This window comes from Wyeomyia smithii, chromosome 2, assembly GCF_029784165.1.
Source record: "Wyeomyia smithii strain HCP4-BCI-WySm-NY-G18 chromosome 2, ASM2978416v1, whole genome shotgun sequence".
Classification (NCBI taxonomy): Eukaryota; Metazoa; Arthropoda; class Insecta; order Diptera; family Culicidae; genus Wyeomyia; species Wyeomyia smithii.
Genome location: NC_073695.1, coordinates 132498592 through 132514402, shown reverse-complemented (window position 1 = coordinate 132514402; position 15811 = coordinate 132498592). Strand labels below are relative to the sequence as shown.

Here is a 15811-nt window from a genome sequence, read left to right as displayed (position 1 = left end):
AATGAGAAAATAAATCGAATTTGGGGATGATACTTCTGCAATTCCACTGTAATACAGTGAAAAAATTCCTAACCTCTTTCGCCGTATTAGTCATCGAAAGATATAATAGCTGAAATGAGGGGCCAAGTTGCTGCTAGTTGCTTCAAAAAGGTTTTCACTGTAGGAAGAAGGGCAAGAAGAATATTTTGTACGGGATCTGGTATGTTGAATGTTTTAAATATCCAGTCCACAATATCAGAAAATTTTATGAACCCTGTTTCTTTTTTATCTTCTGATCGAGAAATGGGTGCACGAGGGGTTTTTGGTGCCCCAGGAAGCGGTGGGTACTCCTGGTTTGATTTGAAATTAAAACCGGGGGGTACTTGCTTCGGTTTTTCTTCACCGCTTCCTTTTTGTGTTGTCTTATTGGTCATTCCGCTAGGGGTTATCTTACGACCTTTGCGAGAAAGATTAGGAGAGTTGAGCATTCTCCTCTTCCTAGATCCCTCTGGCAAGGCATAGGAACACCCTTCGACGGGATCGTCAGATGTACCCTCATCAGTTGGCAAGAAGGAAAAGATGTTTCCTGTCAAGGGTGGCTCAGCCCTCTTAAGCATTTCTGCAAAAGAGCGCTTTGATCGTTCCTTAAGGGAACGCTTAATTTTTTCCTCGCGCTGTTTGTACGCGGGACATGCCGGAAGGTCATGCCGAGTTCCCTCGCAATAAAGACACTTTTCAGTATCCTCACTGCAAGCGTTCTCAGCATGATTGCCTCCGCACTTGCTACAGCGTGCCTTGTTGCAGCAGTAGGTGGCTGTGTGACCTAACTGCTTACAGTTTTGGCAATGCATGACCCGCGGTACGAACAGGCGTACAGGTAGACGAACCCTGTCCAAGCGGACGTAGTTCGGCAGCGCGGATCCGGCGAATGTTACTCGGAAGGAATCCGAAGGGAGGAATTTCTTCTTCCCTTCTTCGATGGATACTGAATGCAATTGCTTGCAATCCAGTATCTTTACACTTTGCATCAAGGGGTTTTTTAAACAGCCAACTCCATGACGCAAAATGTCATCGACAGTGAGATTCCCCTCGGTAACCACACCGTCGATTTCTACATTCTTGGCAGGGATGTACACGCGATACTCTCTCGTGAAGAGCTCGTAGCCAGCAATTTCGTTTGCTTGCTTCAAGCTACTCACGACAACTCGCAGTTTGTTCGGCCTCACCTTCGTAATCTCGGTTACGGCCGAAAAATGTTTTGCCAGGTCTTTGCCAATTTGAATAATATTCAATGGCTTCTTTATGGGCCGGAAAAAAACAACGTAGGGACCGCCAGCGGCATCTGGGTAAGCTTTTACCCGTACTTCCGGTACTCTTGGTACAGGACTTGGCAAAGGGGTGGGCACAGGGGAAGGTAGGGGTGAGCTGATGAGAGAAATTTCAATTTCTTCCCCGTTTGTTTCCACATCCAGGAAAAGTTGCACCTGCATGTCGTCCATTTTGCGGGAGCGTTACGCTCTACCGCACACAAACGATAAATATTCGAATATGGGGGGGGGGGGGGGGTTCAAGTAGTTGATATTAAATTTTAAAAACAATTTTTCAATCTACAATGGATCAAATAAAAAAAAAAGTAATACTAATACTAATAACAATAGTAATAATAATAATAATAATAATTGTAGTAATAATAATAATAATAACAATATAAATAATATCAATAATAATATTAATAATAATATTATAACATAGTAATAATATTGATAATTATAGTAAAAATTCTAAATGTAATACTTCACCGAACGTCTAAGTCACGACCTCACGGCTGATAGTTGGATTAATCGAGTGTCTCCGCAGAACAAACAATGACGATCCAGCTTCGTGTTGTGACACAGTGGCCGTATCTTACACGCGACCTTGTAGATGCCACTTGTAGTTGACTTTCACTTGCTCGATCGTATGGTGGTCCGTGCTGCTAGCGGGGTAACAGCGGTGCGGAAGAATTATTCTTGCTGATATATCAGCTGCGTATCGAATCACTGGCGGGGTAGCCTGCCCCTACCAGTGTGCAGATGTTTCTGCCGATATACAACAGGCTATTGTTATCGCGCAACACAAGAACTAATCGACAAAGAAACACCCGTACGATAACTCGTGTATTGTTATTTTGCGAACTCAAACGGAGATAAACAATTTGCGTTTAATCGAGACGAAAGCAAAACAACGAATCTTGTTAAGTTCTTGTTTTCGATGATGTTTGAATATGTGTTTCAATGATGTTTACGACGATCACGTCTTTTTTCAACAACAAAAACATTCCTACATACACGACTCGTACGTTTTGTTTAAATAAGGGTAAAATATACCTTAGTTTTTATTTGCATTGCAATATAGGTTTTTATCTGTATTACTTCTTAGGATTATAATTCACACATGAGCAATAGTTTTTGAAACGCAATTGCAAATATTGTGATTTCAGAAAAAAATTAGAATTTTGCGCTCTAACTGACAACCGCAACTGACAACCGAAAATGACAATCTCAGACAGCACCGATAAAAATGCGACTCATGAACTTGTTTGTCAAAGCGTATGCACTCTTAATTTACTTCAATTGAAATTGAATAGCATTGAGGCCCCCTTGATTCCTTGCCCTCGACTATGCAGCAGAGCGGCATTGATATGGTTTGCAATCAGAATGTTCTACGAATAAACTAGTTATAACCCATTATTTGATGTTGCTTAAACAGTATGCAATATAACATAGTTTTCATTGACTGGTGAATGACCGCCGGTTAAAACCTCAACAAAAAAATGTTTCGATGAGATATATGGGAAAAAGACTTCTGAATTTCGTTCAGAGATTTAGAGGTACGGCTCAAGAGTTTCATCTTCTCGGAAAAAAGTCACTATTCTAAATTTCAGCACAATCGGACTTCGGGAAGTCGTGCGGGTAAAATTATACTTTTTTACCAATGAAAAAATGTTCGTTTCAAAAAAATTGTGATGCCAAATTTCTTAGAGATGCAATAAACGTTAAAATCTAGTGTTTTTTTTTGTAAGATTTGGACCACTGCGACCATTATTTTGATCTTTTATGGTAAAAAAAATTTTTATATATTTTTCAGCTGGGAACTCTCTCAGCTTTAATTTATTTTTACCATTGAGGACATTTTTCGAAAAGCCGAAGCTTCTGAACCCTACCGCTACTAAAAGAAATTCGAAGGCCTAGTTTCCCCATAACTTCTGTTGGTTCCTGCTTGAGAATTCCTATGCTTCAGAAAGACTTTTTTTTGAAAATTTGTTTCCTGAGATAACTAACATAAATGTTTTCAAGTACCGCAAAAGTCTACAGCGCATCGTTTCTATGTCTGTCTCCTGCATCTTCAAAATTGAGCTTTATAGACATAGTCATGGCCTTGTTGTGATAAATACATCAAATCACCAAAAGCATGCGAACTTTAACAAACCCGTACCCGATGTTGTCGTATTATATTCACTAACCGATCTAAAAATAGGCGAAATGGTGCTCATCGCTGATGGCAATAAATCGTACATGCCTTTGATGATGAATATGATATTCTTTGCTCGATCAAGACAAACGAAAACCTAAGAAACAAATAAAAAGGCTCTAATTAACTAATGAGGTGTAGAGAATAAAACTTATTCGGATATTTTTGTATTTCAATTACGAACATCCCCAGTTGAACGTGTATCGAGTGCTATTCCTTATAGCACTTTTTTACCAGTGTTTGAGATGTCTGTCAGTTGCGGGTGTTGCTTCTTCTTTTTCTTAAACATACCCTGCATTCTAATTTTTTTGTGAAAGGACAATATTTGGTTCTTTTTAATTTCGTTTACATCTTTTCTGTGCAAAGTAAATGAAAACTACGAAAGGTCCGTTCAACTTCGTTTCGTGGTTTTTTAATTTAGCGTGGAGCTGGGTGGAGGCTGTAAAAAATAGGTTGGCGATTCGTTATAGAGATGGAATTACTGTTCTGACTTACTTTAATTTGCAATTTGGATCAAAAATTTTCATGAAAAAAGTATGGGACGGCACGTCGGTTCGTCGGTGGTTATAGTGTTCTGCTGCAATAAACCAGCCAGCTTATATCTTAACATATCGTAGCAGCCAAGATAACTGGAAAACGAATGTTAGTGATGATTTTGAGCTTTCCATACATGTTCGTGTCCAGTACCGATATACTTCCTCAGCATGTACTCTAATTAGATATTGTGTCGGTCATCCATAATTACTCGATAGTGGCTAAAAAGGCTTGAATTCAAGGATCAGGCTCGTTCCAGAGGTTCGAAGCAAGAACTGTGAATGCTTATGCAACCGGAGAAAACTGAGGCATTTAGCATTTAACGGTGAACATAATTTCAGAAGTTCTTTTTTACAATGAATGGTTTTATACCTAGGGTTACCATTTGGTCGGAGTTAAAAATCAGGACAACTTTTTTTCCGGCACAAATTTGATCTAAGCTTTTCTTTTTTGAGATATCAATAAACAAAACAAGATTTGCTCTGCAACATACGCCAAAACACTGATTTATTTATTTAACGTATTTCTCGGACGATTCATTTTTGCCAAAGTAATCGTTTAATGTGCGTAAAAATAATCGAATTTCCGTTTGTTAAATATTGAGTGCTTTTCAATTCAAGTCTCATAAACTGATAACATGGGGTATTGAATTGTTGACAGTGTGACAGATGTCAGCGGTTTAAAACAACAAGATATACAACACCGGTGCGGAGAACGAAAAGTTGGTCTATATTAGCTGATTCTATTCAGGTTTCGCTGGTGTAAATCTAGTATAAATTTGTTTCAAAAATAGACCACCGCATTTATAGATACCCAAAAATGTAGCAAACGTAAACTGTTTGAAATTATACTTAACAATTGTCAGATGTTTAACGGTTTCAACGACTAGACAACTTCTCTCGGCAAGATTCAACCAAAGAAAAAAATCGTTTTAAATGAGTCCTTTTCTTTTCGGGGTCAAGAAAAAGTACTGAAAAATCTTCAACATTTCTGAATATCCGGCAGCATTTAGAAAAATCAGGACAAATGCTAAAATATGAAAAATAAATCAGGACGCTCCAAACGGGTCTCAAAATCAGGACATGTCCTGCTAAATCAGGACGGATGGTATCCCTATTTATACCACCCTTAGGTTTGTTCAATTTGGCTATTCTAGACGTAATGAGGTACATTAGTGAGTAAAATGTTACTTAACTTTTGATAAATGTGGGACATTTCGAGGGACGTTTTTCTAAGTAGGACATTTCGTTAAGCAGCGGGACTGTCTCGCAAAATGCGGGACGTCTGGTCGTTTAACTTAACAACACATGCGTCTCGATTTTGATGATTTAGAGAAATTGGTTCAGAAGGATCTGCATTGAAGGGTAACGAGAAGGCTTTTTAGTAGCAGTTGCATTATCTGGCCCGGGAACAACGAATGAGTACGGGTGATAAAATGATTCGGATGAGTTTTGATAAGATTTTCGGATTCCTCATCAAAAATCAGCCAGTGATGGTCACGGTCATAATTAACTGTTTGTCCGAAAAGGGTTACAATCCAGATTATATTGCGTTTTTGCAAAAGTTTTGCGAATATGATCGCCGATCGGTTAAAGAGCATACATGCATTGAAGCGAGCATAGGTAAGGAATCTTGCCAAACTACTTGCACATTTGATTGCCGAAGGTGGAATGATAGTTGATGGAAAACGACAAAGTTACGCTTTGGTTGGCAGGGCAATTTATATTGGGAATTCTACTGATGGAGGAGTAGATTTAGTGTCTCGAGGTTTTCATTAAAGAAAGAATTCAAGGATAGTTTGTCACTATTTCTGAAAATACAGTCGCAGCAGCAACGAATCAGTTTTCCTGAACGGATGCTGGATACCTCCGAATCGAGAATTAAGTTTTAGTCTCGTTATTTTACGAGTTGCGGAAAGACTTTTTCGGTGCAGTTCCGAAAGAAATTTGTCAGGTAATGTGTTATTTGAATTTGCGTGCATAAGTTTTTTCATAATAAATAAAGCGATGCTTGGTTTTGTCAACAATTCCAGTACCAAGAACATGTCCAAAATGACAATGTTGCCAAAAAGTTGTGGTGAATAATATTTTGCAGTGCTGCAAGAACGTAAATTTCCTAACTCAACATTCATGCAAGGTGAAAAATATTTTCAACATTCATGCATTTTCAACTTTTCCAAAAATAATAATAAATTTAATACTCATGTAAAAAATTTGATTTTAGCGCTATTAATCTTTGAATGCAAAGTACTTCGAAGAAAATATATGAAAACAGGGGGTAAGGTCCGACGGGAAACGTCTATTCTCAATCAAAACAAAAATACTTTGCGAATTTGATTTTAATTAAATCTCTAATCTTCTCGAACTGCTTCTAATTCCTTCTGCTATAGATGAAATTTTGCAACTAAATAAAAAGCATCAATGCAATAAAAACGATTGTCATGGAAATAAAAATATTTCTGTGTCAATCATTATCAAAGCCACAACGTTTCCAAACCACATATCGTATACTAATAATTTTGAATATATATTATTGATTTGGACAAAAGCAGATCCGGAAAAATCATAAATATTCTGGAACAACCTGAAGAAAAATCATGAAATTTTATTTTTGGAGTTGCCTAGACACCCTGAATAATAATGATAACTAGAGTATTTCAAAATCGTCCAACATTTCATCTATCCAATGATATACTGGTTATCGTAATTTATCATGTGAGCCGTTGCGAACCAGAGTGGTCTATGTGCCATCGAGCAAATTGTTCAGGAGAAGCAATTTTCGAAAAATCTCTGAATAAAATTCTGTTCAACGGATTCTTTTAAACAAAATGTTCTAATATAAAGGTTGTGAAGTGGTTTAACATTGGGATACATAAAATTAACAGTTTTTTTGCGAAATCGGTGATTTTATCTCACCAATGTACATAGACCACTCTGACTTCATATATATATATTCACTGGAATCCTCGAATCGTTTCGGAACAGAGTGGTCTATGTAAACAAACACGGTAAATGACAATGAAAATGAAGGTAAATCGTATAAAATGGCTAGAGTCACATGTTATATGATACATATAGCATGTCACATGTAAGATGCCACGTGTTACATTACATGTTACACAAGATATTACATATTACATAATATTTCACATGTTACATTTTTCGTGTTACATTACGTGTAACATGTTACATATCACGTGTGACATGTACAAAACAAGTGGCATGTTCCTTATCACATGTAATATGCTACATGTTACGTGTTACATGTTAGTATTACATCGATTTATGTACATAGACCACTCTGTTCCGAAACAAAACGGCCATTCTGTTTCGGACGAATTTTCAACACGGAATAAATCAGCTTTAAAATTCGATTTTCCGAAATTTTCTTAATCTCCCAACATCAGCTTCTTGAGTAGATGCGGTTTATGCAAAAAACTCATTTTCGAAAAAAATTGTCTTTAGACCACTCTGTTCCGCAACGGCTCATGTGGGTATGCTATTATTACCATTTGAGCTCTAGCCCTGTTTTTTTCTATTCAATTTTACATAATATAGTATAGAAAACAAAAATGTAGTTCTAGGTCAAAAACCTAAATTAATCCACCTAGCGGTCAGACCCAGCTTTTCTCATTAAAACTTTTATTTGTAAAAATAGATTTACATGAACGCTTCAATCCAATAAATATATATTCACTCTTAAAAAATATTGATGTTGTAATCTATACATATAAAAATGCAATCCGGTCTGTCTGTCTGTCTGATCCATATAGGCACGAAAATTACCGAACCGATCGGCGTGAAAATTTGTATGTAGGGGTTTCTGGTGCCGATAAAGGTTCCCATGATAGTTTGAGACCCCCCCCTTTTCTGGAAGGGAGGGGTCCCATTCAAATGAAACATAAATTTCTGCACAATTCAAGAACAAACCAAGCAAATGAAACCGAATTTGGCATGTAGATGTTTTAAGGGGTAAAAAATATGTCCATAATATTTTGACACCCCTCCTTCTTTTGGAAGGGAGGGATGCCATACAAATGAAACACAAATTTCTGCACATTTCGAGAGCAAACCAACTAAATGGAACCAAATTTGGCAGGTGAATGTTTTAGTGGTAAAAAATATGTTCCATAATCGAACTTAGGCAACATTTTGGATTGTAAGGTGGTAACTTCCGGTTTCTGTGAATCAGCCTAAAATGGACGATTCCCATTAAATATGAGTATCTCCGGAACCAGAAAGATGCACAGAAGCTTAAAATTGATCACAGACACAATCTTGAATTTTAAGATGGTAACTTCCGGTGTCTGGCAAACAGCCGGAAATGACCAAATACCATTCAATATGAATGTTTTCGGAACCAGAATTACGCCCAGATGACAGAAATTGATATCACAGGCAATTTTAAAGTTCAAAATGACAACTTTCGGTTTCTGAAAAACAGCCCAAAGTGACCAAATACCACCCAATATGAGTATCTCCGGAGCCAGAATGTTGCAAGAACACCACTATGAATTGTAGGATGGCCACTTCTGGTTTATGAAAAACAGCCAAAAATGGCCGATTTCCGTCTGACATGAGTATCTCCGGATCTAGAATGATACACAGCAACTGAAATCGACCACACATCCCATTTTGGATTCTGGGTTGGCGACTTCCGGTGTCTGGCAAACAGCCGAAAATGATCGAATAACACCCAATATGGGTGTTTCTTCAACCAGAATGACGCTCAGAGGCTAGAAATTATCTCAAATACCATTTTGAAATCCAAGATGGCGACTTCCGGTTTGTGAAAAACAGCCTAAAATAACCAAATACCATCCAATATGAGTATATCTGGAACTAGAATAATGCAATGAGCTAACAATTGACCTCAGGCACCATTTTGAATTGCTTAATGGCATCTTTTAGGAAACAGTCGAAAATGACCGAATGATACTCAATATGAATATTTCTGTAATCGAGATGATGCATAGAAACCAAACATTGACCCTGGACACCATATTGAATTTAAAGATGACCACTTTTAGTTTCTGGAAAACAACCAAAATAACTAAATACCTCCCAATATGGGTATTTCCGGTAACAGATTGATGCCAGAAAATCTGCTAAAAATGACCGAATACCACCCAATATGACTATATTCAGACTTAAGGCGATGTACAGAAGCCAAAAGTCGAGGATATTGTCATTTCGATAAACCCAATCATTTCAAACGATTTGTTATTTGACTTTGATCTTATCCTATGGCCGATTCGTTGTGCATTTGCAGAGTTTTAACACATCGCAAGGAATCGTACCACATTTAAATTATGTTGAGGCCACATATATCGATCAAAGCAGGTATAGTTTTAAATAGTCTTTGAATTTCTTCGCTTTCCATAACTTTTGAGCCACATATCAAATTGTTATGAAGTTTGTTATTTGTAAGTTCGAGAGATGATTCGTTCGCATGACACTAGTTATGTTCAAATAAGTCATGTAATCTTTGAGATAATAGACTTCCATTGTTTTATTAACAATTTAATACATAACGGTTGCTTAAGTTCGATTATAATTAAATGAAATGGGAACGTATAGAGCAGCCAAACTTTGAAACCACGTGTTCAATCATAATTCATCAGTTACCCCTTAACTAGCTCGTTCATTTCATATCGATATTGTTCAAATCGGTTGTGTAGTTTCTGAGATAATGAAGTTTCGTGATTTTCACATTTCGATACATTACAGACGAAGTTACAGTCCGCTTACAGTAAAACTCAATAGGGTGTTATGAGGCAGCTATACATTTCATTTGACACTAGTTTTGTGGAAATCGGTTCAGCCATCTTTGAGAAAAGTGAGTGAGTCCAAGTAGTCTTCGGAATATGTTCCTTTTCATAGCCTGATTGCACATTTTAAACATAACAGGCAAAGTAATAGTCCGATTGCAAAACAAATCAATAGGGTCTTATGGGGCAACTAGACTTTAAAAAACTAGAGATTAAACAGTCTTCAGAACACGTTTCTTTTCATAACTTTTGAACCACAAGTTTAATCTTCATAAAATTCAATAGTTGAAGGTATTTAAGGTAGCCCGTTCATTCGAAGTCAATTTTGTTCAAATCGGTGGTGTAGTTTTTGAGATAATGATGTTTCGTGATTTTCACATTTTGATACATAACCTCTAAACTAAAAATCCGATTACAATAAAATTTAATATGGTCTTATGGGACAACAAGACCTTTCATTTGCAATTAATCTCATGAAAATCGGTCCAGCCATCTCTGAGAAAAGTAAGTGAGAATAAAAATCTGCACATACACACACACACACATAAAGAAAATGCTCAGCTCGTCGAGCTGAGTCGAGTGATATATGCCATTCGGCCCTTTGGAGCACTTTTATACTTTCGGTTTTGCAAGTGATTGCTATACCTTTCTAGGAGAAAGGCAAAAAATAATAGAGGCCAACTTTTTTAAGTTGGTCTCCCTTAATTGAAAAAAGTGAACATTTATTATAATCGCTGTGATATATTCAATGACTATGAAATACTCATCAAATACATCTAATTATAGATTTTTAATGATTTACTCTTTTTATTGTTACAGCCATCATACGCCTATACGGTTAAAGGAGTCACCTAAGGTACAGAAAGCTCGTTTGCAGCATGTCTCTTGGATAGGCAATACAACAGCCATAGCAATAGTAGCTGATAATGATATATATTTAAGACAATCACCATCGGAAGAAGAAGATCATAGACTTACATTTACAGGAGAAGAGAACATTATATATAATGGTGTACCTGATTGGTTGTATCAAGGTAAATATATTTTATTATCATGCATCTATAATAGTGCAATTTTACAAAAACGGGCACCCAATTAAGTCGACTAATTTGATTTGGATGAAACTTTGTCTAATGCTATTTTGGGAAGGTATTAATGATAACCAATATCTCTAGCGCCATAACGGTTCAAAAATTATACCCTGTGATCTGACAATTTTTATTGTTTAGGTAATCTTTTGTAGTTTTTATAAAAAAACCTAAATTAATCCACCTAGCGGTCAGACTCAGTCTTTTTCATTCAAACTAATTATTTGTAAAAATAGATTTATATGAATGCTTAAATCCAAAAAAGTATATTCACTCTTTGGGTTCTAAAATATTGATGTTGTAATTAAAGTATAAAAAATGAAATTTGACGTAATGTTAGTGCTTCAGAAATAGCGAAATATAAGAAATGACTCCTAATTTCGAACAATTTAATCACCAGCGATACCGGGAACGTTCAAATTGTACGATACCACATTTAAATCATGTTGAGGCCATATATATCGATCAAAGCAGCTATAGTTTACAAAACTTTTCTATACAAAACTTTTCTTTACAAAACTTTTGAACAGTATATCAAAATTTTATGAAGTTCGTTATTTGTAAGTTTGAGAGATGACTCGTTTGTATGACACTAGTTATGTTCAAATAAGTCGTGTAATACTTGAGATAATAGACTTTTGCTGTTTTACAAATTAAAATAATTTATCAGTTAACCCTTAACTATCCCGTTCATTCGATATCAATATTGTTCAAATCTGTTGTGTAGTTTCTAAGATAATGAAGTTAAGTGATTTTCACATTTCGATACATTACAGACGAAGTTGCATTCCGATTACAGCAAAATTCAATAGGGTGTTATGAGGCAGCTAGAACTTTCATTTGATACTAATCCTGTGGAAATCGGGCAACCATCTCTGAGAAAAGTGAGTGAGCCCAAGTAGTCATCAGAATATGTTTCTTTTCATAGTTGGATTTCACATTTCTAAACATAACAGGAAAATTAATAATCCGTTCGCAAAAAAAATCATTACCATAAGACCCTATTAAATTTTATTGTAATCGGATTTTTAGTTTAGAGGTTATGTTTAAAAATGTGAAAATCATGAAACATCAATATCTCAGAAACTACACAACCGATTTGAGCAAAATTGATCTTAAATAAACGGGCTACCTAGAAAACCCTTAAGTTTTGAATTTCATAGAGATTGAACTTGTGGTTCAAAAGTTATGGAAAGAAACGTGTTCTGAAGACTGTTTAATCTCACTCATGTTTCTCAGAGATGGCTGGACCGATGTTCATAAAATCAGTGTCAAATGGAAGGTCTAGTTGCCCCATAAGACCCTATTGATTTGTTTTGCAATCGGACTATTACTTTGCCTGTTATGTTTAAAAATGTGAAATCCAGCTATGCAAAGGAACATATTCCGAAGACTACTTGGACTCACTCACTTTTCTCAGAGATGGCCTACCCGATTTCCACAAAATTAGTGTCAAATGAATGGTCTAGCTGCCTCAGAAGACCCTATTGAATTTTACTGTAATAGAACTGTAACTTCATTTGTAATGTGCCGACTTGTGAAAATCACGAAACTTCATTATCTCAGAAACTACACAACCGATTTGATTATTACTATCAGATGAGCGGGCTAGTTGAGGGTTAACTGATGAATTATGATTGAACACGTGGTTTCAAAGTTTGGCTGCCCAACACGTTCCCATGTCATTTGATTAAATCGAACTTAAGCAACCGTTATGTATTAAATTGTTAATAAAACAACGAAAGTCTATTATCTCAAAGATTACATGACTTATTTGAACATAACTAGTGTCATATGAACGAGTCATCTCTCAAACTTACAAATAACAAACTTCATAACAATTTGATATGTGGCTCAAATGTTATGGAAAGAAGAGAAATTCAAAGACTATTTAAAACTATACCTGCTTTGATCGATATATGTGGCCTCAACATAATTTAAATGTGGTGTCGTACTTTTTGAACGTTCCAAGTTCATTGATTCCTTGCGGTTTGTTTGAAGTCTGCAAATGCACGACGAATCGGCCATAGGATATGATCAAAGTCAAATAACAAATCGTTTGAAATGATTGGGTTTATCGAAATGACAACATCCTCGTCTTTTGGCTTCTGTACATCTCCTTAATTCTGAATATATTCATATTGGGTGGTATTCTGGCATTATCAGCAGACTTTCTGGCATCAATCTGACACCGGAAATACCCATATTGGGAGGTATTTTTGGTTGTTTTCCAGAAACTAAAAGTGGTCGTCTTCAAATTCAAAATAGTGTCTAGTTCCGACTGTTGCCTATAAATTGCCATTTAGCAATTCAAAATGATGCCTGAGGTCAATTGTTAGCTCCTTGCATTATTCTGGTTCCAGAGATACTCATATTGGATAGTATTTGTTTATTTTAGGCTGTTTTTCACAAACCGGTAGTCGCCATCTTGGATTTCAAAATGGTATTTAGGATACTGGTTAAAGAAAAACTCAAATTGGGTGATATTTGGTCACTTTGGACTGTTTTTCAGAAGCCGAAAGTCGTCATTTTGGACTTTAAAATTGCCTGTGAAATAAATTTTTGTCATCTGGGCGTAATTCTGGTTCCGAAAACATTCATATTGAATGGTATTTGGTCATTTCCGGCTGTTTGCCAGACACCGGAAGTCACCATCATAAAATTCAAGATTGTGTCTGTGATCAATTTTTAGCTTCTGTGCATCTTTCTGGTTCCAGAAATATTAATATTTAATGGGAATCGTCCATTTCAGGCTGTTTTCCAGAAACCGGAAGTTGCCATCCTTTAATTCAAAATGTTGTCTGAAGTCGATTTGTGGCTCCAGTGCATAATTACGGTTCCGGAAATACCCATATTGGGTGGTATTTGGTCATTTGCCGCTGTTTTTTCGACACCGGAAGTCGCTATTTTGGATTTCATAATGGCATTTGGAGACAATTTCTGGATTTTGAACGGCATACTGGTTAAAGAAAAACTAATATTGGGTGGTATTTGGTCATTTTCTGCTGTTTTCAGAAACCGGAAGTCGCCATCTTAGAATTTGAAATGCTATCTGTGGTCGATTTTAGCTCCTGTGTATTATTCTAGATCCGGATATTATTATATTGGGTGGAAATCGGCCATTTTCGGCTGTTTTCCAGAAACCGGAAGTTGCCATCTTACAATCCAAAATGTTGTCTGAGGTCGATTATGGAACATATTTGTTACCACTAAAAACATTCACCTGCCAATATGGTTCCATTTAGTTGATTAGTTCGCGAGATGTGCAGAAATTTGTGAAGAAACATGTACTTCCAGAAGAGGGAGGGGCGTCAAACCATTATGGACATATTTGTTACCTCTAAAAACATTCACATACCAAGTTTGGTTGTATTTTCTTGATTGGTTCTTGAGCTGTGCGAAATTTGTGTTTCATTTTCATGGGATCCCTCCCTTATAGAGGAGGGAGTCGGGTTTCAAACCATTATGTACATATTTGTTACCACTAAAAACATTTACCTGCCAAATTTTGTTCCATTTGGTGGATTAGTTCTCGAGATGTGCACAAATTTGTGTTCCATCCAACTATTATGGACATATTAGTTACCCCTTAAAACATCCACATGCCAAATTCGGTTTCATTCGCTTGGTTTGTTCTTGAGTTGTGCAGAAATTTATGTTTCATTTGTATGGGACTCCTCCCTTCCAGAAGAGGGAGGGGTCTCAAACTATCATAGGAACCTTTATCGGCACCAAAAACCCCTACATACAAATTTTCACGTCGATCGGTTCGGTAGTTTTCGGGCCTATATGGATCAGACAGACAGACAGACTTGACTGCATTTTTATATGTAAAGATTACAACATCAATATTTTAGAACCTAAAGAGTGAATATACATTTATTGGATTGAAGCGTTCATGTAAATCTATTTTTACAAATAAAAAATTGAATGAGAAAGGCTGGGTCTGACCGCTAGGTGGATTAATTTAGGTTTTTTGAACAACGGACACAGTTACAATCCGATTGCAATGAAATTCAATAGCAACTTACGGGGCAACTAGACCTTTCATTTGACACTAATTTTGTGAAAATCGGTTCAGCCATCACTGGGAAAAATGAGTGAGTAACCTCAGGATAACTTTTCTTTACATAACTTTTGAACCATATGTTCAATCATAACGAAATTCAAAAGTTAAGGGTTCTGGGGACAGCCCAATCATTTGAAACCAGTTTTATTGAAATCGGTTGTGTGGTTTCTGAGATATTGATGTTTCGTGATTTTTACATTTTGATACATAACCTCTGTATACGATCAAATCATGATTCAACTTCAAAATTATGAATTTATCTCAAAACAAGCATCATAACTTAATCAACTAAAGTCTAATTATAAGCTTACTAGGATTAATTTCGCTTAGCTCAATTTCAAATATCTAAACTCACGCCAATTACTACACATACAAATTGTACTAAAAATATATACACAAGATAGCAGAAAAAAACGAGAAACTAGAGAGGATTACACGATCACCAATAAGCAAATCTTGGCAATCGGAAATATATTTAAGCTAACATGCAAATAATTTATCTGTTAAGTTTGATCACCCAAGGCGAGCGCAATAAATTAATACTGAAATAATCGTTGTTTGCCTAAGTTCTCATTAAGTTAACTCGCTGGCCCTTCTGCCAGCCGCGATCGCAGAGAAGTAAATCCTTCGTACCGGTAGAGTATTTCGAGCACAATCATTGGTCCTTCGAACCGTCGCTTGGGTACGCCGATTAAGCCAAGTGAAGGCTTATAGAAGATTATTGATCTGAAAAGACTGTATGTTTCTCGATTTGTGGTGATTGAAGGTGCTTTTGGCACAAACCTAACGGCTTACCAACGAACTTGCTTGTGGTGCATTTGGCATTTCTCGTCCGCGTCGGGAAGGATTGATACGAATTCG

General features: G+C 36.4%; 1 protein-coding gene across 7 annotated transcripts in view; it reads left to right on the top strand.

The window, feature by feature from the left end:
- LOC129724163 (inactive dipeptidyl peptidase 10) overlaps positions 1-15811 on the top strand; it is a 1205782-nt gene that overhangs the window by 613909 nt on the left and 576062 nt on the right. For all 7 annotated transcript variants that reach the window (XM_055678841.1, XM_055678835.1, XM_055678839.1 and 4 more), the window contains one exon: positions 10613-10827. In XM_055678841.1, the coding sequence (XP_055534816.1) occupies positions 10613-10827 (215 nt within the window). The remainder of the gene's footprint in view (positions 1-10612; positions 10828-15811) is intronic.